We start from the raw sequence: 25,287 nt of genomic DNA on the forward strand, positions 1-25,287 counted from the left end.
ATAGGTATTATTACGGTATAAAAGCAATAGTTGAATAAGGTAGAACCTCAAATGTTAACATTTGTTTATTTCTATTAACTTTTGGAAGCTTGATCTTGCTTGTTTATGTGTTATTTTACGAAATATCAAAATATGTAGCTGTGTGAAACTTTCGCATTCCTTAGTCATATATTTGTCTTTGCTTTTTGGAACAAACAGAACCATCTTTGACTACAGGGAAGTCTTGAAGATAATGTATATATGTTAGTGTACAGCCAATGAAATGATCCATATTCACAGACGTTAAACCGCTGTCAATGCACCTCATGATGTCATATGCAAACAACCGAACAAAAACTGAGAAAAAACTAAGATGAGTAAAAATAAGTAAATGGTTTTTTTTGAAGCAAGTTGCTTTCGAGCAAGGTGTATGTCCATACATTCTCTTCTGACTGTACCTTCCCACCAGTCATTTACCGACTTAATCGTATAGATGTCGCTGTTGTGCCGGTCATGCAGTTTTCGGCACAAACCACAAAATCCACTTGGAGTTGGATTCAAATATTTCAAGATTGTTTTGCGCTGTTCTTTGCTTAATTGTTCGAAATTTTCATCCGATTCCACATTTGATAAAAGTTCGCCATTTTGGTCCAGAAATTTGACCCAAGTTCTCCATTCTAAATACTCGGCGTATGCTGTGACGTTTTTATCCAGGTAATAAATATATTTCACCAAATCTGCCGGAGTTTTGAAATCTTCTGCGTGAATATAAGATTTCGGTGGCAAGACAGCACTGACGTCGTCTTTGTGCGGACCAAATAAGATTGGAACGGCTCCGCTGTATAAAGCGTTGTACCAAAGTTTCTCTGTCATGTATCCATTACAATGATATGCGTTTTCGAAAACAAGATAAAACTTGTATCTACACAAATAAAACTTTGAGTAAAAATGTAAAATAAATTAAAATATCACTTCCATAAAAGAAATAAAGACCTAAATGAAGTCATTATACAAATCGGCAACTTAACATCACACCAGGGACCACCTTGGCTATAGCTACAATAACTCACGTGCTTAAAACTTCATTAAATGAAGGGTCCCATCTGCTTGCTACTGGAAATGGTACCCCTGAACATCCACCAAACTGATCGATTTTTAAACCATATTTTCGGAGGAGATCAGCGTATTCAAAACGCAAATACGAAGATGGAATGTTTCCACAATTTCCAACTATCCATGCGACTAACCTGTCGTCGAAATCTTATTAACAAGCAAAATGCTTTTTTTCTTAGAAGTTATTTTACCCTTTTTTATAGTTAAGCAACGTCTTAAGCTCGGCGTTCATTTGGTGAAGTTCAGTATTGGCAGCACCAAACGAGTTTACAGGAACTGAGTGGATGGCTTTATTCAGGCTTTCTGGGTCAGTCAGTGTCACGTCTTTCTCTTTCGCTATAAAGTGCATGATATCGCGGCCATGTTTCTTGTTCCTGTGTATAAAAAAATTATTGCTTAGACAGACATGAATGCAAATGTTTTATTTCTATTTCTGTTTGTACCACAGCATTTTGAGAATCCAAGGTAAAGTTGAATACGGAGAATGCACTCCGGATGATCTTCGGACGCTCATTGTCAAGTTGAAGAAGAAATCTGGAACAGCTTTAGTTCGAAAGGGAACTCCCGCAGTGCTTTCCTGCACCCACCAGATGTAGAGTTGCTTTTTCTGTCTACGTTATTAAAGGAAACCACCTGTTGTGTAGCATGCCTTATAATGGCAATGATAATAGTTGATTGCAACGCCACAGAAGATGAGTACACCACACTATGTAGGCCTGTCTGGCATATGTATAGTGCTAACAAAACAGTGTATGAAATAGATTTTCTTTAACCTGAGTGAGTTTTGTGGAAGATCTTGTGGCCGCCTCTTGACATCATGGGCATAAAAGACGACAGCATCACTTTTACTAATCAATTTTCTGTCAAACGCCAGTCGGCAATTTCCGCAGATCTTTGAATCAACGAATATCCTGGAAAGCTTCTACGATTAGCCTAAATATTGACGAAAACCAAACTTGACAAAGTTGCATTTAAGCACTACACGTTTGGGAACAAAGCAATTGCAAACTTACTCTTTGTCGCTATTGTTTACAGTCACGTTGTTAATTTCATGCATATATTCCAATGGTACAGTTCGGTCGCTTCCGTACGGCACAAACCAAAACAGGATAATTTTCTCTTCAGAATCTTGGTGTCTAATAAAAGTAATCACTTTTAACTGCTATTTTTTAAATGCCAGAGACTGAAAGCAAACAGGGCAATTAAGTAAGTTAAATTTGTTTAGAAACCAAATTCATTTTACTAAGCATAGTTGCTAATTGCACAAATATTGTAGAAAGTCTCATAACCCATTTATTTGGAGGAAAACACCTTTGGCCAAGTTTGGAGTGGCAAGATCTCTTCTCTCTTCAGAGTAATAATAGAATAGAACGTAGTAGTAGTATTATTAGCAAAAACTTGTTACTTAAAACTATTTGTTTGTTTCTACACCAACATGTTGTTAAACATTTGCAAGGCAACAGGCTAGTAGTCGTATTGAAATGGGAGACTTAAATTTACATTTTTGTTGTTAATCATTAGAATTGATCGAGCAGTGCGCTATCTGGTCTCCTGCTTTTTATTTAATTATCTTTTCGTACCTTTGGTTTCCAAGAGCTTGCGATAGGACGTTTTCAACTGAAAGACTTTCACGCTGTAGTTGTTGGTCTTCTGTTTGAACTTGCACGGCGAATAAACTACCACGACCACCATGTTTTAAATAGGAGACAGACAAGGTGAAATAAACTATTGTTACACAAATCGCCGCCAGTAAAGCCCACCACATAAATTTCTGCATGATATTTTTGCTACAGATTTGCGTTTCCAGTCAAGGTGTTAGGATGGGCGCTGGAATATGTCAAAGCAGAATCATACCACCATGTACATACGTACATACCGCCATGTTACAAATGAGCAAAGACAGTGAAACAAATTATGGAAAGAAAAATAACTGCCAGTAAACCACGCAATATCGATTTTTTTTGCTGCTGCAACTGCTACACTGGTTTATAAGCGGGTAATAAGTTGGGCGCTAAAGCCAAAGCAACATCGGATAAAACTTAATCAGAAAAACACTTTTGGCTAAACCTGATACTTTTTATTTCAGCACTCGCTTTTTCACGTTTCCTTCTGCAATGAGCTGATGTCGTAAAACTCTCTAATCAATCGCTAGAAACGCAATCACTCGTAACAAAATCAGCAGCCCTTGAAAAGGGGAAAAATACAAGGTCTTGCTAGTTTACGCAGAACACAGCAACGATCCCTGTTATAGGCTCACCTTGCTGTTAGGGTGGTGTATTGTCTAATAAAGCCCAGAACTTCTTCTTTAGGCACTTTTATAGACACAAAGTTTTTCTGGGTATAGAAGTTTTACGGCTCCAAACAGTTGCTTTATAAAACATTACAAAACTTAACGACCTAGGGAATATTTTAGATTAACGTTGTTATTTGGCACATTGAACAGCATGCCCGGCCAAAACTGTACTTATATCGTTACTTAATATTTCCTATTTCTTTATTACTCTAAACTTCTCATAATAATTTGCATATTTATTCTACTATCAGTAACAATGTTGTTGTATGTCGAAACGAAGCTTCGAGAATGTCTATATTATTTTAGACATACATGATGAATTTTATAAAAACATAATAATCTAAGAAAATCTAAGAAAACGCTTCCTCTAATGGAAGAAAACGGCACTATTTTTCTGAAAGCGTAATTGGAAATAGGCATCTGCCAGTTATTTGGGCATACAGGGGCAGTTGCTTTTATGTTATAACTATTTAAAATTACAGCTGCGGCCAGTATTTTTAGTCAACTATTTTCATGGATTTCATTCTCTTTCATTCTTGATTGCCAGACTTATTTCCTTCCAACAAATATCCGATATTGGACCGTGCTATTGTCCGCTAACAAGACTGAGCTCAAGGTGAACTAAGCTATTGTTACACAAATTGCCGCCAGTAAACCCCACCATATAAATTTGTACATGATGTCTTTCCTACAAATTCGCATTTCCGTATGTCAGAACGGACACTGGAGGTTGCCAAAGCAAAATCAAACACACGTTAAACAGAACTCTGATATGCTCACTTCATCGCTGGAGACAGCACATTTGCTTTACTTAATCTGTTTCTTCCTCTAAAGCTAAACTCTCGACAAAAAAGCCAAAGAAAATTAGCTTAAATAGAAACGTCTCCAACTACTGCTTAGTGCTTATGAATTAAGAAAAGTGTTGAAAACGGATACGTCTATCCCATAGAATTACTTGTCGACCTCAGTAGCAGAATACTGAAACAACCGAAAAGAAAAAAAAGAATTTTGCTATCTTGTTCTCATGTTTCAACGTGTACTATGGTGTTATAAAAGTACACAACCATAGCATACAAAACACACAAAGCTTTTGTATCCAGGAAACAGCTAGCTCGAAAACTGTTCGAATCTCTGCTTAATTAAACTAAACTGCTCAGATTAAACTGCTTAACTTTGTTTTGTATTCTGCTTGAAAAGTTGTATGAATACATTTGTTCTGAAGAAGTTGTCAGATAAATTTGGCAGTGCATAGAGTTTCATCAAACAAAGCACTGAATCGCATCATATGTGCGGGACGACAATAGTGTGTGGTAGCGAAAGTAAAACACAATCATTTGAAAGAAACTTTCACTAGTTTGAAAGCTAAATACAATGTGTTTTATTCCTCAGCTGGACAAACTTGTGCTCGTATAGCATAAGCGCAATGGAGCGTAAACAATTCATAAAGCATGGTTCGAAAGCCTGTTCTAATACTATCAGCAATTACGATTGTTTTTAAAAAAAAAACATGGTTTTAAGTGAAAACCATTAGTGGGATAGTTTTAATAAGTGTATCCATTTCTATCTTGTCGGTAAAGATTTTATCAAACCAGTCATGCTTCGAGCAAGGTTTACGTCCATACATTCTCTTCTGACAGTGCCTTCCCACCAGTCATTTACCGACTTCATCGTGTAGGTGTCGCTGCTGTGCCGGTCATGCAGTTTTCGGCACAAACCACAAAATCCACTTGGAATTGGATTCAAATATTTCAAGATTGTTTTGCGCTGCTCTTTGCTTAGTAGATTAAATTCTGCATTCGTTTCCACATTTGATGAAAGTTCGCCATTTTTGTCAAGAAATTTGACCCAAGTTCTCCATTCTAAATACTCGGCGTATGCTGTGACGTTTTTATCCAGGTAATAAATATATTTCACCAAATCTGCTGGATTTTTAAAATCCTCTGTATGAATATAAGATTTCGGTGGCAAGACAGCACTGATGTCATCTTTGTGCGGTCCGAATATGATTGGAACGGCTCCGCTGTATAAAGCGTTGTACCAAAGCTTCTCTGACATGTATCCATTACAATGATATGCGTTTTCGAAAGCAAGATAAAACTTGTATCTAGACATAAAACTGATTACAACTTTGCAAAATATCTTAAACTGCATTATACGCCAAATAAAATTCAATTAACTTGGTTATTTAAATCGACAACAATTCATCAGTATACAGTTGACGCCATCTTAATTTAACAGTTAAATTCAAATTTTCAGTGACTTACAAGCTTAAAACTTTTCTAAACGAAGGGTCCCATCTGCTTGCTATTGGAAAAGGTACTCCTGAACATCCACCAAACTGATCGATTTTTAAACCATGTTTTCGGAGGAGATCAGCGTATTCGAAACGCAAATACGAAGATGGAATGTTTCCACAATTACTAACTATCCATGCGATTAACCTGTCGTAGAAAATCTTGTTAAATGGTTAAATTGTCAGTTTTCTCAGCAGTTTTTCTTACCCTTTTTTATTGCTAAGCAACGGTTTAATATCGACGTTAGTTTGGTGAAGATCGGTATTGGTTGCACCAAACGAATTTATAGGAACTGAGTGGATGGCTTTATTCAGACGTTCAGGATCAGTCAGTGTCACATTTTTCTCTTTCGCTATAAAGTGCATGATATCGCGGCCATGTTTCTTGTTCCTGCATGTTAGAAAGTAAATTATGAAGATGACTTATTACGTTTTACAAAACGTTATCTTGTTCTTTAAATGTACCACAACATCTTGAGAATCCAAGGTAAAGTTGAATACGGAGAATGCACTCCGGATGATCTTCGGACGCTCATTGTCAAGTTGAAGAAGAAATCTGGAACAGCTTTAGTTCGAAAGGGAACTCCCGCAGTGCTTTCCTGTAGCCACCAGATGTAGAGTTGCTTTTTCTGTCTGCGTTGTTAAACGAAAAAACCTGTGTTGCTTTTATTGTTCATGGCAATGACAATAATTGATTACAACAGCACACAAGATGAGTAGCTTACACTACGTGTACTCACAGCTTAGCTCTGGTATAACCTATTTTGGGCAACCAAAATACTGTACATAAAATAGAGTTTCGTCAACCTGAGGGATTTTTCTGGAAGGTCGTATGACCGCTTGTTGACATCGGGTACATAAAAGACGACAGAATCACTTTTACTTATCAATGTTCTATCAAATGTGAGTCGGCACTTTCCGCAGATCTTTGAATCGACGGTTATCCTGGAAAGCTTCTACGATTAACTATTGGAAATAAAGCTTGACAAAGTTTTACATAATAAGCATACGGTTCATGAACTCAATTGCACACTTACTCATTGTTGACATCGTTTATAGTTACATTGTTAGTTTCATGCAGATATTCTAAAGGTACAGTTCGGTCGATTCCGTACGGTACAAACCAGAATAGGATAACTTTTTCCGTCGAATCTTCGAGTCTAATAAAAGAAAACTTCTTTCAAGTTCAATCGTGTTTCTGTCAAAGGTTTGTGGCAAAAAGATACAGAAAGCATATACATTAGAAGAGTTAAATAAGTTTTTTTTTTCTAAACCACAGGATTTTGTTGAACGTTTGCAAGAAAATAGGGCAATAGTTTTACTGGAAATAAAAATTTAAATATTTGTTGTAAATTTTTGCTACTGATAGCTCAATGCGTCAGCTCGGTTCTTGCTTTTTGCTTTTCTTTGCATATTCTTGGTTTCGGAGGAATTTCCGTGAAAAATTCGCAAGAGATAACCTTGAACGCTGAAATCCCTTCTTCAAAAATTTGTTGCTGAATAAAGAAAACGTATAAATTAAGTTCAATCGTTTGCTGTCGATGTGTTACTAAAACATAAACAGGACGCACAAAGTGCAATTAATTAATTATACTTCTACTAACTTGTATCTTAAGGTATTTTAACATGTCTACAAGAGAGCTGGTTAAATATTATTTTGTTGGGACTGAAAGTTTAAGCTCTAAATCTTTATTGTAAGTTTGTGCTATTAGAAGTACAACAGCGCTCTTACTTTTTATCTTCTGAATAAATTCGGTTTTCAAGGATTTTCGTTTATTCATACTCAGTGGAGAGACTAGAACGAGGATATTGTTGATTTTTTCTTTAAGCTTGCGCGACATATGGACTAGTTTTGCCTCCATTTTTTAAATAGATGGTGAAGGTGTAATAAATTGTCGCTAGGCATAATACTGCCAGTAACTTCCACAACATATTTTTTTGCATGATGCCCTCTTTGCTACAGCACAGTACTAAGTAGCGTGTCAAGACGATTGCCCAAACATTCCACAGCAAAACTTAGTTTGAAAAGGAAATTTAATATTTTACTTCAGCACTTTACCAACTTGCAACTGAATATGGATACTGAATATGCAAATGTGAAATAAAAAAATATGCCAACTCTACAGTTACTTACGCACTTTATTGATGAATGAACGTTACACTCTCGATTAAACGTATAAAGAGAGTGACATGTTTTTGCGTAACTCACATGTCATAAATACCATACGATATCTCATATTTCGCTATATAGAGAAAAACTTGTAATATCGTAATTTATTGTTTGCAAATTAAGAAATGAAAATCAGATGCAGTGCTTTAAAATCAGATGCAAAGTTTATAAGAGTTTTGAAATTCGATATAGTGTATACTGTAGTAGTAACGCACAACATTTGAAAACATCTTAAACTAACAAACAACTAACAAAATCTAAACACTATGTTTCTGCTAACCTCTACACTCGCTCAAATAACGCAATGTTTTTCTTCAGCAACTCAAATTGAAATTGCAATAACCTATAGCTTCCAGCAACGTTTTTTATAAAATAACCAACTGCTAACAAAACTGTTTCAAACAGTTTGAAACAAACCTTTCAGTTTTGTCCAACCTATTCGAATTCTAAGTTTTCAGAAGTCTATTCGTGGAATAGATTCAATATTTATTTCCTTCTGTAGCTTCCTTCGTTAAACCATGTCTATCTATTGATGTAAGTAATTCTATACTTTTGTCTGTGACACGAATAAAATATCAAGCTATCTTTTTTAATTGTTCACCAGATTCGACTATATCTGGTAACTTTCTCTGTCACAACAAACCTCTGAATGAATTTACGAATAACTTTTCAATAAACAGCAGTGTCAGTTCTTCAGTTATTGGTCAATGCAAGTAAGTTTGAGCTGTTTGACAGAGATAAAAAGCTTATAGCAGTGGACAAGTCCGATTTTGTTTGTGATGTAAATTCCGGAATGCAGCAGTAAGAAAAATTATAACGTGCTTCTTGTAATGGGTTATTGCGAGTACGTGTATGTGTGACTTATTTTATTCTTTTCATCTGTTGTAGTACTTGTATTATTTACTCCACAGACTGTTAGTTCCTCTGAGACGTTATAGGGTCTCACTTCTATATGCTTTGTAGTTTGTACTGAGGAAAGCAGTTGGGTTTATTCTGTTTTTACACCATTTTGATTCAAAAATTATTTTGGCAGAATGTTTCTAGAAGAAAAAACAAAATTTTTCTTTAAGGTAGAAGATTTATACGTATGATAAAGAATTGCGTTTCATTATCCTATTCTCTTGTTACAATACAAAGAGGTAATTTACTTTACGTCCGCTTACGTTTGCAACACTTAAGGGGTCCCTACCCTTTTCAAAGAGATAGGCTTTTCAATGCAAAGTACATTAAATCAAGACGCTACTGTCGCAAATTCACATCATAAACCTACACTGAATTTTGGCTTGCAATGTCATCTAGGTCAGGCCTGTCTGCAGTCTTAATTTGGACAAAATCCATGTACTCAGTTTTCTATAACAGCTACCTAAACTTTACAGCAAGTTTTGAACTTAAAAATTTAGCACAAATACTCCTAAAAACCGAAAAATCAAACCCTCAAAAAATGTACAATTTAGCCTAAACCTGGAACCAGCTGTCGCCAAAACAACAACAAAACTAGTTCACATCGACGTCACATGCGCATTGGACCGGAAATTTTCTTACTTTTTTTAATATGACGCATTGAGTACGAACACGTAATAATCACTGTGTTGCCGGCTCAAAATTGTCTTTATATTGGGAAGTGAGCCCTTATAGGGAATTTTTTAATCCGACTGTCTAAGGTTGAAGACGCTTGCATTAGAACATACCAACTGAAAGTCCAACGTGCGCGAAAGATTGGCCATCTCTATCGAAAAGAGCTTGAATGTTTATCAAATAGATCAAATTTACACTATCCGCTAGATGGCGATTAGAGCACAGACATCCTTAATTGGTCAAAAGACATCAATTAAGGTTAAAATTCTGAACCAGCCACAAGTAATTTAGTCCCATTGAAAATCTATGCGTTGTGTACGACATGGCGAAACGCAGGAAGCCTGGAACAAGATTATAATTCAACAATACGCTAGCAGGATCTGGCAAAAAGGCGATTTTATGTGTTGCCAGATTATCTTAGGAGCGCTCGCAGGAAAGTCGTAGGAAGACGACGTCTAGCAGTAATATAGACAAGACACACCTACTGATAACATAAAAACTGCAATCGTATTTATTTCCGTTTTGTAAATCAACATGGAGCGCGACCTATGCCCTAGGGGAGAAGCTTGCCAAAGATATGCAAGGGATGGCTTGGTCGTTAACGTTCTGACAACGATTTAAAGGTTTTTAACGAATTTTCCAAGCAAATGCAATCAACTCAAGAACAACCAGTAACACGTGAGACAAGCTGTGTCCATACCTTTCAATTCCTTGGTCGGCGTTTTCGAAAGCTTTGCATAGGTAAGTTCTTTACAAAAGAAGACACTAGCAGCGCGATGAAAGCACGTTCGCGAAAAAAGTTTGCCATCCATTTTCAGTCGAGGTTGTTTGCTCAGTACGAAGCCTGCATCGAAAATCACTTGAAAAGGATCTTCAAACTGTGACAAGTCTGCTAAACAACACAACAGAAGCTGTTTTAGCCGGCCTGCAAGATGATCACAGCGAATGAATGTCGACGGTTTTCTTTCGTTCGCCGTGGTAAACCGCGACCACTGTTATGGAACAACAACAAAATACGTCTTGTACTAAATGACAAATCATAATTGCTTTGCAAACAGACCGTTGCCAAATACTTCAATCAATGAATTTTGGGTGTAATATGTTGAGGTAAAACCACCAAAAAATGCAAAAGTGTAAACGATACATTTTCGAAAACGCTGCCGACAGGCAGCCATTTTGAAAACACAATACCTGGTCGATTGCAGCTTGCAGCTTTATGTCGAAACAATGGTTTTGGTAGCGCCATCAGCAGTGCCAATGGCTTGCGATGCATAGGGCTTTCGTTTACAGTCAGGCTTCCCAGCAACAAAATGGATGCAGTCGCTCGTCGAAGACGGAAATTCTGAAATAAAGGGCCATTGAAATAGCATGATTTAGGCGGAACAGTAGTAGAAACTTACAAAAATAACCATAGCAACTATTTTAGTACCTAATGCTCAGAGTCTGTAAAGGCAATTTTTAAAACATCATGGCCAAAACAGTATTGATGATGGTTGCATCACTAACTTGAAATGTTCACGTCGGCTGGCTCTAAAATGAGGCGATATGGATCGACGCAAAGCCGGAAATGACTTACTTGCAAATCACATGCAAGCGGTAAAATTGATTTATGTACTACTAGCATATATGTCAGTCAATGATCGCCCAGCCCCTGGCCGTCAAAGTTGATGCTACCATTCCGTTATCGGTCATTGTGCTAATCCAGAGAGACAAGACTCGTTAGAAGCCAGCCGAACCATGTCCTTTCACTCCTTTGTTAAATTTTCTATCAGCTTTTTCATCGTTTGTCTGCGTACATTTTAATAAAATATTAGTGCTTTATGCTTTTATTAACTTAAAACGCATCCATTCTGTCAGAAAAATACGTACACTTCATTATAGCACGAAAACTATAACTGTCCTACCAGTTTTGTAAATAAAATGAATAAACAAAGAACTAAACGCCGTTAAATACAAAAAAAGCCAGCCAAAAGTATTTCTGGAAAGTGTGCAATCAAATTTTAGTTAATAGCGTAGCCCAAAGACAAGCTAGCAAGTTAAGTAAGCCTAAAAACTGAGTTTTACATTCATAATAAATTTTTGGCTTAAGGGGTCCCTACCCTTTTCAAAGAGATAGGCTTTTCAATGCAAAGTACATTAAATCAAGACGCTACTGTCGCAAATTCACATCATAAACCTACACTGAATTTTGGCTTGCAATGTCATCTAGGTCAGGCCTGTCTGCAGTCTTAATTTGGACAAAATCCATGTACTCAGTTTTCTATAACAGCTACCTAAACTTTACAGCAAGTTTTGAACTTAAAAATTTAGCACAAATACTCCTAAAAACCGAAAAATCAAACCCTCAAAAAATGTACAATTTAGCCTAAACCTGGAACCAGCTGTCGCCAAAACAACAACAAAACTAGTTCACATCGACGTCACATGCGCATTGGACCGGAAATTTTCTTACTTTTTTTAATATGACGCATTGAGTACGAACACGTAATAATCACTGTGTTGCCGGCTCAAAATTGTCTTTATATTGGGAAGTGAGCCCTTATAGGGAATTTTTTAATCCGACTGTCTAAGGTTGAAGACGCTTGCATTAGAACATACCAACTGAAAGTCCAACGTGCGCGAAAGATTGGCCATCTCTATCGAAAAGAGCTTGAATGTTTATCAAATAGATCAAATTTACACTATCCGCTAGATGGCGATTAGAGCACAGACATCCTTAATTGGTCAAAAGACATCAATTAAGGTTAAAATTCTGAACCAGCCACAAGTAATTTAGTCCCATTGAAAATCTATGCGTTGTGTACGACATGGCGAAACGCAGGAAGCCTGGAACAAGATTATAATTCAACAATACGCTAGCAGGATCTGGCAAAAAGGCGATTTTATGTGTTGCCAGATTATCTTAGGAGCGCTCGCAGGAAAGTCGTAGGAAGACGACGTCTAGCAGTAATATAGACAAGACACACCTACTGATAACATAAAAACTGCAATCGTATTTATTTCCGTTTTGTAAATCAACATGGAGCGCGACCTATGCCCTAGGGGAGAAGCTTGCCAAAGATATGCAAGGGATGGCTTGGTCGTTAACGTTCTGACAACGATTTAAAGGTTTTTAACGAATTTTCCAAGCAAATGCAATCAACTCAAGAACAACCAGTAACACGTGAGACAAGCTGTGTCCATACCTTTCAATTCCTTGGTCGGCGTTTTCGAAAGCTTTGCATAGGTAAGTTCTTTACAAAAGAAGACACTAGCAGCGCGATGAAAGCACGTTCGCGAAAAAAGTTTGCCATCCATTTTCAGTCGAGGTTGTTTGCTCAGTACGAAGCCTGCATCGAAAATCACTTGAAAAGGATCTTCAAACTGTGACAAGTCTGCTAAACAACACAACAGAAGCTGTTTTAGCCGGCCTGCAAGATGATCACAGCGAATGAATGTCGACGGTTTTCTTTCGTTCGCCGTGGTAAACCGCGACCACTGTTATGGAACAACAACAAAATACGTCTTGTACTAAATGACAAATCATAATTGCTTTGCAAACAGACCGTTGCCAAATACTTCAATCAATGAATTTTGGGTGTAATATGTTGAGGTAAAACCACCAAAAAATGCAAAAGTGTAAACGATACATTTTCGAAAACGCTGCCGACAGGCAGCCATTTTGAAAACACAATACCTGGTCGATTGCAGCTTGCAGCTTTATGTCGAAACAATGGTTTTGGTAGCGCCATCAGCAGTGCCAATGGCTTGCGATGCATAGGGCTTTCGTTTACAGTCAGGCTTCCCAGCAACAAAATGGATGCAGTCGCTCGTCGAAGACGGAAATTCTGAAATAAAGGGCCATTGAAATAGCATGATTTAGGCGGAACAGTAGTAGAAACTTACAAAAATAACCATAGCAACTATTTTAGTACCTAATGCTCAGAGTCTGTAAAGGCAATTTTTAAAACATCATGGCCAAAACAGTATTGATGATGGTTGCATCACTAACTTGAAATGTTCACGTCGGCTGGCTCTAAAATGAGGCGATATGGATCGACGCAAAGCCGGAAATGACTTACTTGCAAATCACATGCAAGCGGTAAAATTGATTTATGTACTACTAGCATATATGTCAGTCAATGATCGCCCAGCCCCTGGCCGTCAAAGTTGATGCTACCATTCCGTTATCGGTCATTGTGCTAATCCAGAGAGACAAGACTCGTTAGAAGCCAGCCGAACCATGTCCTTTCACTCCTTTGTTAAATTTTCTATCAGCTTTTTCATCGTTTGTCTGCGTACATTTTAATAAAATATTAGTGCTTTATGCTTTTATTAACTTAAAACGCATCCATTCTGTCAGAAAAATACGTACACTTCATTATAGCACGAAAACTATAACTGTCCTACCAGTTTTGTAAATAAAATGAATAAACAAAGAACTAAACGCCGTTAAATACAAAAAAAGCCAGCCAAAAGTATTTCTGGAAAGTGTGCAATCAAATTTTAGTTAATAGCGTAGCCCAAAGACAAGCTAGCAAGTTAAGTAAGCCTAAAAACTGAGTTTTACATTCATAATAAATTTTTGGCTTAAGGGGTCCCTACCCTTTTCAAAGAGATAGGCTTTTCAATGCAAAGTACATTAAATCAAGACGCTACTGTCGCAAATTCACATCATAAACCTACACTGAATTTTGGCTTGCAATGTCATCTAGGTCAGGCCTGTCTGCAGTCTTAATTTGGACAAAATCCATGTACTCAGTTTTCTATAACAGCTACCTAAACTTTACAGCAAGTTTTGAACTTAAAAATTTAGCACAAATACTCCTAAAAACCGAAAAATCAAACCCTCAAAAAATGTACAATTTAGCCTAAACCTGGAACCAGCTGTCGCCAAAACAACAACAAAACTAGTTCACATCGACGTCACATGCGCATTGGACCGGAAATTTTCTTACTTTTTTTAATATGACGCATTGAGTACGAACACGTAATAATCACTGTGTTGCCGGCTCAAAATTGTCTTTATATTGGGAAGTGAGCCCTTATAGGGAATTTTTTAATCCGACTGTCTAAGGTTGAAGACGCTTGCATTAGAACATACCAACTGAAAGTCCAACGTGCGCGAAAGATTGGCCATCTCTATCGAAAAGAGCTTGAATGTTTATCAAATAGATCAAATTTACACTATCCGCTAGATGGCGATTAGAGCACAGACATCCTTAATTGGTCAAAAGACATCAATTAAGGTTAAAATTCTGAACCAGCCACAAGTAATTTAGTCCCATTGAAAATCTATGCGTTGTGTACGACATGGCGAAACGCAGGAAGCCTGGAACAAGATTATAATTCAACAATACGCTAGCAGGATCTGGCAAAAAGGCGATTTTATGTGTTGCCAGATTATCTTAGGAGCGCTCGCAGGAAAGTCGTAGGAAGACGACGTCTAGCAGTAATATAGACAAGACACACCTACTGATAACATAAAAACTGCAATCGTATTTATTTCCGTTTTGTAAATCAACATGGAGCGCGACCTATGCCCTAGGGGAGAAGCTTGCCAAAGATATGCAAGGGATGGCTTGGTCGTTAACGTTCTGACAACGATTTAAAGGTTTTTAACGAATTTTCCAAGCAAATGCAATCAACTCAAGAACAACCAGTAACACGTGAGACAAGCTGTGTCCATACCTTTCAATTCCTTGGTCGGCGTTTTCGAAAGCTTTGCATAGGTAAGTTCTTTACAAAAGAAGACACTAGCAGCGCGATGAAAGCACGTTCGCGAAAAAAGTTTGCCATCCATTTTCAGTCGAGGTTGTTTGCTCAGTACGAAGCCTGCATCGAAAATCACTTGAAAAGGATCTTCAAACTGTGACAAGTCTGCTAAACAACACAACAGAAGCTGTTTTAGCCGGCCTGCAAGATGATCACAGCGAATGAATGTCGACGGTTTTCTTTCGTTCGCCGTGGTAAACCGCGACCACTGTTATGGAACAACAACAAAATACGTCTTGTACTAAATGACAAATCATAATTGCTTTGCAAACAGACCGTTGCCAAATACTTCAATCAATGAATTTTGGGTGTAATATGTTGAGGTAAAACCACCAAAAAATGCAAAAGTGTAAACGATACATTTTCGAAAACGCTGCCGACAGGCAGCCATTTTGAAAACACAATACCTGGTCGATTGCAGCTTGCAGCTTTATGTCGAAACAATGGTTTTGGTAGCGCCATCAGCAGTGCCAATGGCTTGCGATGCATAGGGCTTTCGTTTACAGTCAGGCTTCCCAGCAACAAAATGGATGCAGTCGCTCGTCGAAGACGGAAATTCTGAAATAAAGGGCCATTGAAATAGCATGATTTAGGCGGAACAGTAGTAGAAACTTACAAAAATAACCATAGCAACTATTTTAGTACCTAATGCTCAGAGTCTGTAAAGGCAATTTTTAAAACATCATGGCCAAAACAGTATTGATGATGGTTGCATCACTAACTTGAAATGTTCACGTCGGCTGGCTCTAAAATGAGGCGATATGGATCGACGCAAAGCCGGAAATGACTTACTTGCAAATCACATGCAAGCGGTAAAATTGATTTATGTACTACTAGCATATATGTCAGTCAATGATCGCCCAGCCCCTGGCCGTCAAAGTTGATGCTACCATTCCGTTATCGGTCATTGTGCTAATCCAGAGAGACAAGACTCGTTAGAAGCCAGCCGAACCATGTCCTTTCACTCCTTTGTTAAATTTTCTATCAGCTTTTTCATCGTTTGTCTGCGTACATTTTAATAAAATATTAGTGCTTTATGCTTTTATTAACTTAAAACGCATCCATTCTGTCAGAAAAATACGTACACTTCATTATAGCACGAAAACTATAACTGTCCTACCAGTTTTGTAAATAAAATGAATAAACAAAGAACTAAACGCCGTTAAATACAAAAAAAGCCAGCCAAAAGTATTTCTGGAAAGTGTGCAATCAAATTTTAGTTAATAGCGTAGCCCAAAGACAAGCTAGCAAGTTAAGTAAGCCTAAAAACTGAGTTTTACATTCATAATAAATTTTTGGCTTAAGGGGTCCCTACCCTTTTCAAAGAGATAGGCTTTTCAATGCAAAGTACATTAAATCAAGACGCTACTGTCGCAAATTCACATCATAAACCTACACTGAATTTTGGCTTGCAATGTCATCTAGGTCAGGCCTGTCTGCAGTCTTAATTTGGACAAAATCCATGTACTCAGTTTTCTATAACAGCTACCTAAACTTTACAGCAAGTTTTGAACTTAAAAATTTAGCACAAATACTCCTAAAAACCGAAAAATCAAACCCTCAAAAAATGTACAATTTAGCCTAAACCTGGAACCAGCTGTCGCCAAAACAACAACAAAACTAGTTCACATCGACGTCACATGCGCATTGGACCGGAAATTTTCTTACTTTTTTTAATATGACGCATTGAGTACGAACACGTAATAATCACTGTGTTGCCGGCTCAAAATTGTCTTTATATTGGGAAGTGAGCCCTTAAAGCAAAAAGCGGATACTGGGGCAGATACATCACGACATGTTCGCGTACAAAAGTATTACTAGTTGCCTAACCGGAGCTTACTATTCAAAATTGTCGAAAATTTATATTCTAAACAAGCTTGCTCAGCATAACACTTCGCTGAACAACTCCAACAGTTCCCTGTACCTAAAAGTCGTTCAGCAATTTTGATCCCATCTACACAACCTCGCCAAACCATACTGGGCAGTTTAATTAAAAAGTGGTTGCGTCGGACAACACTAATTTATCGCAACTATACACTCGTAAACATGTTGAGTCTGACCACACCACTTTGCCGTTCGTAGTCATTACTCTTTCTGCAACCAAATTAAATCGGTAGTTACGGCCTAAATCGCCATTTTGCGCATTGTGGCAATGACCTGAGGCGCTACCTTAACCACATTCTAATTGTGGAGCTTACAGTAGTTTACGCCTGCGTTAGCAGTCGTCTCAACGCATCACTGCAATCGTGACAGCTGCGAAACACTGGTTCAAGCAACCGCCGCAAACAAAACTCCCCCGCCATAATTGTTGCAGCAATTCTTACACAACTGGAAAATACACAGAGAAATACACAAATACTCGAGACAAGATACGACATGAACAATTCCACTCGTTTTATATCAGCTCAAAAATATGAAGCACAACCATTTAGCACGATTGTTATTAGGTTGCTTTAATTGGACATTTACCTGACTTGGTTGAGACTAAGAAAAATCTTAAATTACTAGGTAATTCATGACTTTGCAAATTGACACCGAATTTTTTGGAAATATTTGATTGTATGAACTGTGAATTTTATCACGATGTATTGCTTTTAATAATTTTCTGTCCTTCTCGTTTAAAACAGTACGTAATGTTTTCTCTTTAAGCTTAGCCGTTTTAGTTAGTTAGTCATCTAACTAAGGAAAAGTCTCAGTACACATTATGCTACACACCCTTGAGCCTTTTGGTAGTGTACTTTGGCCAAGAGACTGGTAGAATGTAGGTTATTATGGAAAGGTATGTTTATTGCAATCGGATTTTTAATTATAGAAATTGGAAAAAAACGGTTTGAGTTTAGGCTACTTTAAGCCTCTTGTAGGTGTAGGGGCGTGAGCAGTCAGTTTAAAAGTATGTAAAAACAACTGGAACAAAGAAGTTTCATTCTTTTTGTCGCATGATCTAAAATTCTAAATATTGTTTAGCGTTGTGTTGGTTAGATAGCAAAGTGTTCGATAGCATTCATATGTTGCTCTTCAAGCCTCCATAACCTCACGCAATGTTCGTGTTCCAATCATTACCACAACTCGGGAAAAGCTGGAAATGAAATGTTAGCAACACATCTAAATTAACCAATCCATTGCAAAATGATTTTCCTTAAATTTAATTAATATATCTAGAAATAAAGAAAAAGTCTCGTTTGGAAGCTCGCTTTTATCAGGCGCTATGTGTGCTTATATAGATAACTAGTCGAGTCGGAATGTCAGCCAGGTCGTTATATGACTAAAATTGTTTTGGCATCATTGATATCTTAGACTTTTCATTACACTTGAATGGTTCACTATCTACTCATGATTCATACATAGTGCATATATGTGCATGACTGGTGTTTCCAGACTCTGCGGTCTAGTTAATAAAATAATTCATGAAACGCCGTGAACATCTTGGCCCGATTGCCATTTTGAGGGCATCCAGGCAGGATAGCGACTGTCAAAACAGCGACTGTCATAATGGCGACTTCATAATAGCGACGTAATCAAGTGAGCGACATTCCAAAAAGCGATTGTCTAAATGCCGACCGCATTTAAACAGCGACTGTTATGATAGCGACTTAACTAGGCTTACCATATTTTTTTGATTGAAAAGCGGGACGCTTCAGAACAACAAGCCCTATCAGATAAATGTGGTTTACATTTTACTAGAAGTATGAGACTATTTTGGATTCCTATCGTCAGGGACAACTGAAGTAGTAAGACACCAAGAAAAACTAAAATAATGGATTTTACTAGGAAACAAAACAATGTTCAAGCATTTGTAAATTTACATAATCGTCCAATCATACTTTTCTGTAGACAATACTTTCTTCCAGAAGTCTATATTCAACTTTATTTTCAGAGACCTGACTCAGCGTATGAAAAGATACGTGATCTGTAATCTGTGTGTTGGGGTCACCAATTAATTTTCGTTTAACAAATTTCACAAGTATCTTTGGGGCAACATCACTATGATTGCGTCTTTGGAAAACAACGCTCACATGTATCTGTGCTATAGGTACGTTCTGGTAGTTTTACTTCATTAAACAATATAAAGAGATATCATTGTGTTTACTAAGTCCGTTTAGCCGGTGTGTGCATTAGTCATAAGTGTATGACTTGCTTGTTGGGTTTGGGGCCCATTCATAATTTATTTATTTGATTTACACTGGCTTGACATGATCTTTGCTTTTTGGAACAAACAAAATCATCTTTGACTACAGGGAGGTCTTGGAGATAGTGTATACAACTATACATGTTAGTGTACAGCCAATGAAATGATCCAGCTTCACAGACGTTAAACCATTGTCAAGGCACCTCATGATGTCATTTGCAAACAACTGTGAAAAAAATAAGATGAGTACAAATCAGTAAATGATTTTTTTTGAAGCAAGTTGCTTTCGAGCAAGGTGTATGTCCATACATTCTCTTCTGACTGTGCCTTCCCACCAGTCATTTACCGACTTCATCGTATAGATGTCGCTGTTGTGCCGGTCATGCAGTTTTCGGCACAAACCACAAAATCCACTTGGAGTTGGATTCAAATATTTCAAGATTGTTTTGCGCTGTTCTTTGCTTAATTGTTCGAAATTTTCATCCGATTCAACATTTGATAAAAGTTCGCCATTTTGGTCCAGAAATTTGACCCAAGTTCTCCATTCTAAATACTCGGCGTATGCTGTGACGTTTTTATCCAGGTAATAAATATATTTCACCAAATCTGCCGGAGTTTTAAAATCCTCTGCGTGAATATAAGATTTCGGTGGCAAGACAGCACTGACGTCATCTTTGTGCGGACCAAATAAGATTGGAACGGCTCCGCTGTATAAAGCGTTGTACCAAAGCTTCTCTGTCATGTATCCATTACAATGATATGCGTTTTCGAAAACAAGATAAAACTTGTATCTACACAAATAAAACTTTGAGAAAAAATGTAAAATAAATTAAAATATCACTTCCATAAAAGAAATAAAGACCTAAATGAAGTCATTATACAAATCGGCAACTTAACATCACACCAGGGACCACCTTGGCTTGAGCTACAATAACTCACTTGCTTAAAACTTCATTAAACGAAGGGTCCCATCGGCTTGCTATTGGAAAGGGTACTCCTGAACATCCACCAAACTGATCGATTTTTAAACCATATTTTCGGAGGAGATCAGCGTATTCAAAACGCAAACGTGCCGATGGAATGTTTCCACAATTTCCAACTATCCATGCGGCTAACCTGCCGCAGAAATGTTATTAACATGCAATTTTCTTTTTTTCTTAGAAGTTATTTTACCCTTTTTTATAGTCAAGCAACGTCTTAAGCTCGGCGTTAGTTTGGTGGAGATCGGTATTGGCAGCACCAAAAGAGTTTACAGGAACTGAGTGGATGGCTTTATTCAGGCGTTCAGGATCAGTCAGTATCACGTTTTTCTCTCTCGCTATAAAGTGCATGATATCGCGGCCATGTTTCTTGTTCCTGCGTATAAAAAATTTATTGCTTAGACAGATATGAATGCAAATGTTTTTTTTCTATTTCTGTTTGTACCACAGCATCTTGAGAATCCAAGGTAAAGTTGAATACGGAGAATGCACTCCGGATGATCTTCGGACGCTCATTGTCAAGTTGAAGAAGAAATCTGGAACAGCTTTAGTTCGAAAGGGAACTCCCGCAGTGCTTTCCTGCAGCCACCAGATGTAGAGTTGCATTTTCTGTCTGCGTTGTTAAAAGAGACGACCTTTTATGTAGCATGGCTTATTATGGCAATGACAATAGTTGATAGCAACGCCACAGAAGATGAGTGCACCACACTTTGTCGGCCTGTCTGGCGTATGTATAGTGCTAACAGACAGTGTACGAAACAGATTCTCTTTAACCTGACTGAGTTTTGTGGAAGATCGTGTGGCTGCCTCTTTACATCATGGGCATAAAAGACGACAGCATCACTTTTATTAATCAATTTTCTGTCAAAAGCCAGTCGGCAATTTCCGCAAATCTTTGAATCAACGAATATCCTGAAAAGCTTCTACGATTAGCCTAAATATTGACGAAAACCAAACTTGACAAAGTTGCATTTAAGCACCACACGGTACAGAATAAAACAATTGCAAACTTACTCTTTGTCGCTATTGTTTACAGTCACGTTGTTAATTTCATGCAGATATTCCAATGGTACAGTTCGGTCGCTTCCGTAAGGTACAAACCAAAACAGGATAATTTTCTCTTCATAATCTTGGTGTCTAATAAAAGTAAATATTTTAACCTGCCATTTAAATGTTATTTGTTAATTGCCAGAGACTGAAAGCAAACAGGGCAATTAAATAAGTTAAATTTGGGTAGGAGCGAAGTTCATTTTACCAAGCATAGTTGCTAATAGCACAAATAATGTAGAAAGTCTTATGACGCATTTATTTGGAGGAAAAACACCTTTGGCCAAGTTTGGCGTGGCAAGATCTCTTCTCTCTTCAGAGTAATAATATAGTAGAACGTAGTAGTAGTAGTAGTGTTAATAGCAACAACTTGTTACTTAAAACTATTTGTTTGTTTCTACACCAACGTGTTGTTAAACATTTACAAGACAACAGGCTAGTAGTCTTTTTGAAATGGGAAACTTAAATTTACATTTTTGTTGTTAATCATTAGAATTGATCGAGCAGTGCGCTATCTGGCCTCCTGCTTTTTATTTAATTATCCTTGCGTACCTTTGGTTTCCAAGAGCTTGCGATAGGACGTTTTCATCTGACAGACTTGCACGCTGTAGTTGTTGGTCTTCTATTTGAACTTGAATGGCGAATAAACTACCACGACCACCATGTTTTAAATAGGAGACAGACAAGGTTAAATAAACTATTATTTCACAAATCGCCGTCAGTAAACCCCACCGCATTAATTTCCGCATGATATTTTTGCTACAAATTTGCGTTTTCAGTCAAGGTGTCAGGATGAACGCTGAAATATGTCAAAGCAGAATCATACCGCCATGTTACCAATGAGCAAAAACAGTGGAACAAACTACGGAAAGAAAAGTAACTGCCGGTAAACCACGTAATATCGATTTTTTGCTGATGGTAGCCTACTGCAACTGCTACACTGGTTTTTAAGCGGGTATTTAGCCGGGCGCTAAATCCAACAAAACTTAATCAGAAAAACACTCTAGGCTAAACCTGATACTTTTTATTTCAGCACTCGCTTTGTCACGTTTCCTTCTGCAATGAGCTGATGTCGTAAAACTCTCTAATCAGGAAGGCTAGAAACGCAACTCGAAACATCAGCAGCCCTTGAAAAGGGGAAAAATACAATGTCTTGCTAGTTTATGCAGAACACAGCAAAGATCCCTGCTATATGGCTGTTTCCTGTAACTGTTTCCTGCATACAAAGCTTTGTGTGTTTTGAATGCTATGATTGTGTACGTTTATAACACCTTAGTACGACCGTTTTGATCGAACTGGTACGATTGCTGACGAATCTGACCAGTTCATCAAGCCGACTGTAGGCTATCCGAAATGCGAAGACGATCCACAAAAATAAATAAGGGCGTACCTCGGGACAGATATGAACAGTCCATTTTACTGCTGGTTACAGCGGATTTTCGGAAAAGAAGAGGACTCGGTAAGGTCCTGAGCAATAACTTTACTTCGGCGCACCTTCGAAACATGTCCCTTCTTCTGACATTTATAGCAGGTTGCGTTGTTTGCAGGTCACAAGCGGCGAATGTGGAAGAGTGCCCTACCACAATATGGACATGTTTTACTGGTTACAGCTGACACAACTTTTTCGTGCGGTTCTTGCCAGCAAGGAGGGGATGTCTCTTTGCTAGATGTAACAACCGTGTGAACAACAGGATTTTCCTAATCTTGCGCGTGCTTTGAGCTAGGCTTAAAGAGTTGGCCGGCCTGATTGTCACAACTAAACTGTGATGTAGCTTCTCCAAGAGCGGCTGACAGATCGAGTCACGAAAAAGACTATTGATGAAAGCATCGTGTAAGCAAGTTTCAGCAGAAACAACGTAGAAATTTCAGTCTTTACTTGTTTCAGCGTTTGCAAAAACTCGACAATTGATTATGAGATCAGCCTTATGGTGTTGTCGAGACGAAAATGAGAACCAATCTGTCAGGAATATAAAATGGCGATGGCAACATTTTTCCCAGACAGTAGGCTACAAATTTAAGTCGCGCTTTCGTAGACCTGGTGGTTACTGTTTTATACAGTAAATACCGTACCATGGATATTTAATATATTGCAATCTGACTCTTAAGAACAATTAGAAGTTTGCGAATTCTGTCTAGAAATTCTTAAACTTCAATTGAATAGTTTGTATAATTTTTAAACACTGAGAATCTGATTAATATCGGTTTTAATAGTCTTCATTATTACTTCAAACAAACACTAAAAATTATACATATATTTATATATATATATTTAATATTATTAATATTTATGTTATTATTAGCCTATAATATTATTTATTATTAATATTTAATATTATTAATATTTATACATATATTTTATTATTTATACGTATAAGAAATATTTTAAGAACCCATTAGCAATCAAAGCGCATCACTCTACATTCCACGATGATTTTAAGAATTCGTTCTATTTCTTCTCATTCATTGAACTTTCAAAACTCTAAACTGGATATTGAAGAACTAAATATTAAAGACTAGTACCCAGCATTGATACTAATACTGATAATAATTTACTAATACTAAACTAATCTAATAAAATCATCGCATGCAATGATACATTTATATGCTGAAGGAGATAACCTAATAAAGAAACAGAATTTCAACTTGACGCGCAATGCGTTTATCAATAACAGGAAATGATTTGGACTTTTAGACTCGAAGTTTTACAGATCAGCTGATAATTCTAATAAGAGAATTTTCAACAAAGGAAAATAGGTGGCAATAAACATTGTCTATTTTTAGAAAAACAGTGCTGTTAATACGAGGCCATCGTGCAGATAAGCACGTTTACCAATTAAGTTGTTAATCACATAAGGTTTATTTGGAATTCAGCAAGTTCGTAATGCAATGTAAATAACATGTTTCCAAAATAGGATGACAAGTATGGGGTTATCTTAGTAAAATAAGTTCAAAAGTGCAAGGTAGATAGCATGTTTACGGAACTGATTGTCAATCAACTATATTCTTCTTTAAGTCTGCAATTATACCGTGAACTGAGATTGAACTTATGGCAAGTATGACGTTATGTAATAGCGCGGTAAATAACAGAAATATAATTATAACGACACAACTTGGAAGACAGTGGAAACAGCGTCTTCCAGACCTGTAAATATAGGCTGTATTAAATAACTGTAGGCTACAGGCTAAATCGAACGGAAAAAATAATTTCTAAATCAAAAACATAAAGTACCTCATTAAAGGACAAACACAAATACGGAAAGTTATCTCCAAACTAAGAATTACGAACTGACCTCTGAAAAGAGAATGGTTGGCAACTCTAACTCATACCCATCGCAAATTGAATGACGTGTATTTCGCCAAAACGGCATATGCCATAGGTAAATTGGTGCATCCCCTCTTACGGAAGTGAAAGAAAAGCATATTTCTTAGTAGTTGTTGAAATACTTCTACAGTATTTTAAAACTAATTGATGATAATTTTATTACAAATAAATAAGCAGTTTTTCATAGTTAAATCAATTAAAATTGCGTAAATCATTTAAATTTTGTTGTAATACCAAACATTTTTATCGATTTTTCTGACTATATCTTGTCATGTGTTGGCAAAAAGTTTCTCAACAAGCCAGATTTAAGTTTTTCGATTTTATCCACAGACTTTTTCCATTTTTTAAATGAAGAAAAAGCTAACTTATTTTCTCATGTGTCACATTTTGATCATTTTACGGAATTTTCGAAATTTGTTTTTCTTTTGTTACTCTGATTTAGTCACCACTTCGTGTGCTGTGTAAAACTTTTTGATAGGGCTAGAGAAAATGTCTGTAGACGTCTAGAGACTAGAGCCCAGGCGAGGCTAGTCTAGGTAACTTCTCGGAAAAACTGGTCAGTTTTTCTGCAAAAGTACGTCGATAGGGGATTAAATCATCTAGGACAAGTAAATCAATAGCCTATGTTCTCGTCC

General features: G+C 37.2%; 3 protein-coding genes across 5 annotated transcripts; all 3 read right to left on the bottom strand.

The window, feature by feature from the left end:
- Positions 1–24,700, bottom strand: LOC143468145 (alpha-(1,3)-fucosyltransferase 4-like). Of its 3 annotated transcripts, XM_076965155.1 has the most exons (8): positions 24,621–24,700; positions 21,883–24,472; positions 2,106–2,228; positions 1,866–2,003; positions 1,536–1,703; positions 1,284–1,466; positions 1,050–1,226; positions 3–901 (listed from the first exon to the last, which is right to left on the bottom strand). In XM_076965155.1, exons 2-8 carry the CDS (start codon positions 22,077–22,079, stop codon positions 304–306), a joined length of 1,584 nt encoding a protein of 527 aa, XP_076821270.1. In that variant the 5' UTR covers positions 22,080–24,472; positions 24,621–24,700; the 3' UTR covers positions 3–303. The 3 variants fall into 3 exon arrangements, with proteins under 3 accessions (XP_076821269.1, XP_076821270.1, XP_076821271.1); XM_076965154.1 differs by lacking the exons at positions 21,883–24,472; positions 24,621–24,700 and adding an exon at positions 2,673–3,171 and having other exon boundaries at positions 1–901; XM_076965156.1 differs by having other exon boundaries at positions 21,883–24,646.
- LOC143468148 (glycoprotein 3-alpha-L-fucosyltransferase A-like) lies at positions 4,652–10,153 on the bottom strand. The gene is made up of 8 exons (XM_076965159.1): positions 10,124–10,153; positions 7,073–7,174; positions 6,716–6,838; positions 6,486–6,623; positions 6,144–6,311; positions 5,887–6,069; positions 5,650–5,826; positions 4,652–5,489 (listed from the first exon to the last, which is right to left on the bottom strand). The coding sequence occupies exons 5-8, from the start codon at positions 6,212–6,214 to the stop codon at positions 4,946–4,948; spliced, it is 975 nt and encodes a 324-aa protein (XP_076821274.1). The 5' UTR covers positions 6,215–6,311; positions 6,486–6,623; positions 6,716–6,838; positions 7,073–7,174; positions 10,124–10,153; the 3' UTR covers positions 4,652–4,945.
- LOC143468149 (uncharacterized) lies at positions 18,624–20,431 on the bottom strand. The gene is made up of 2 exons (XM_076965160.1): positions 20,243–20,431; positions 18,624–20,094 (listed from the first exon to the last, which is right to left on the bottom strand). Exon 2 carries the CDS (start codon positions 20,043–20,045, stop codon positions 19,557–19,559), a length of 489 nt encoding a protein of 162 aa, XP_076821275.1. The 5' UTR covers positions 20,046–20,094; positions 20,243–20,431; the 3' UTR covers positions 18,624–19,556.
- Positions 24,701–25,287: the final 587 nt, after the last annotated feature.

Source organism: Clavelina lepadiformis, chromosome 8 (assembly GCF_947623445.1).
Source record: "Clavelina lepadiformis chromosome 8, kaClaLepa1.1, whole genome shotgun sequence".
Taxonomy (NCBI): Eukaryota; Metazoa; Chordata; class Ascidiacea; order Aplousobranchia; family Clavelinidae; genus Clavelina; species Clavelina lepadiformis.

Bases quoted from the DNA above. Each gene is read 5' to 3' on its own strand.
- LOC143468145 (XM_076965154.1), bottom strand. From the start codon at position 2,869: ATGCAGAAATTTATGTGGTGGGCTTTACTGGCGGCGATTTGTGTAACA. The intron at 2,004-2,105 runs GTAAGTTTGCAA...GAAGCTTTCCAG, and splicing joins GTAAACAATAGCGACAAAGA to GATATTCGTTGATTCAAAGA. The intron at 1,467-1,535 runs GTACAAACAGAA...TTTTATACACAG, and splicing joins TGGATTCTCAAAATGCTGTG to GAACAAGAAACATGGCCGCG.
- LOC143468148 (XM_076965159.1), bottom strand. From the start codon at position 6,214: ATGAGCGTCCGAAGATCATCCGGAGTGCATTCTCCGTATTCAACTTTA. The intron at 6,070-6,143 runs GTACATTTAAAG...TCTAACATGCAG, and splicing joins TGGATTCTCAAGATGTTGTG to GAACAAGAAACATGGCCGCG. The intron at 5,490-5,649 runs GTAAGTCACTGA...TTTTATGTCTAG, and splicing joins TTTAGAAAAGTTTTAAGCTT to ATACAAGTTTTATCTTGCTT.
- LOC143468149 (XM_076965160.1), bottom strand. From the start codon at position 20,045: ATGACAGAGAAGCTTTGGTACAACGCTTTATACAGCGGAGCCGTTCCA.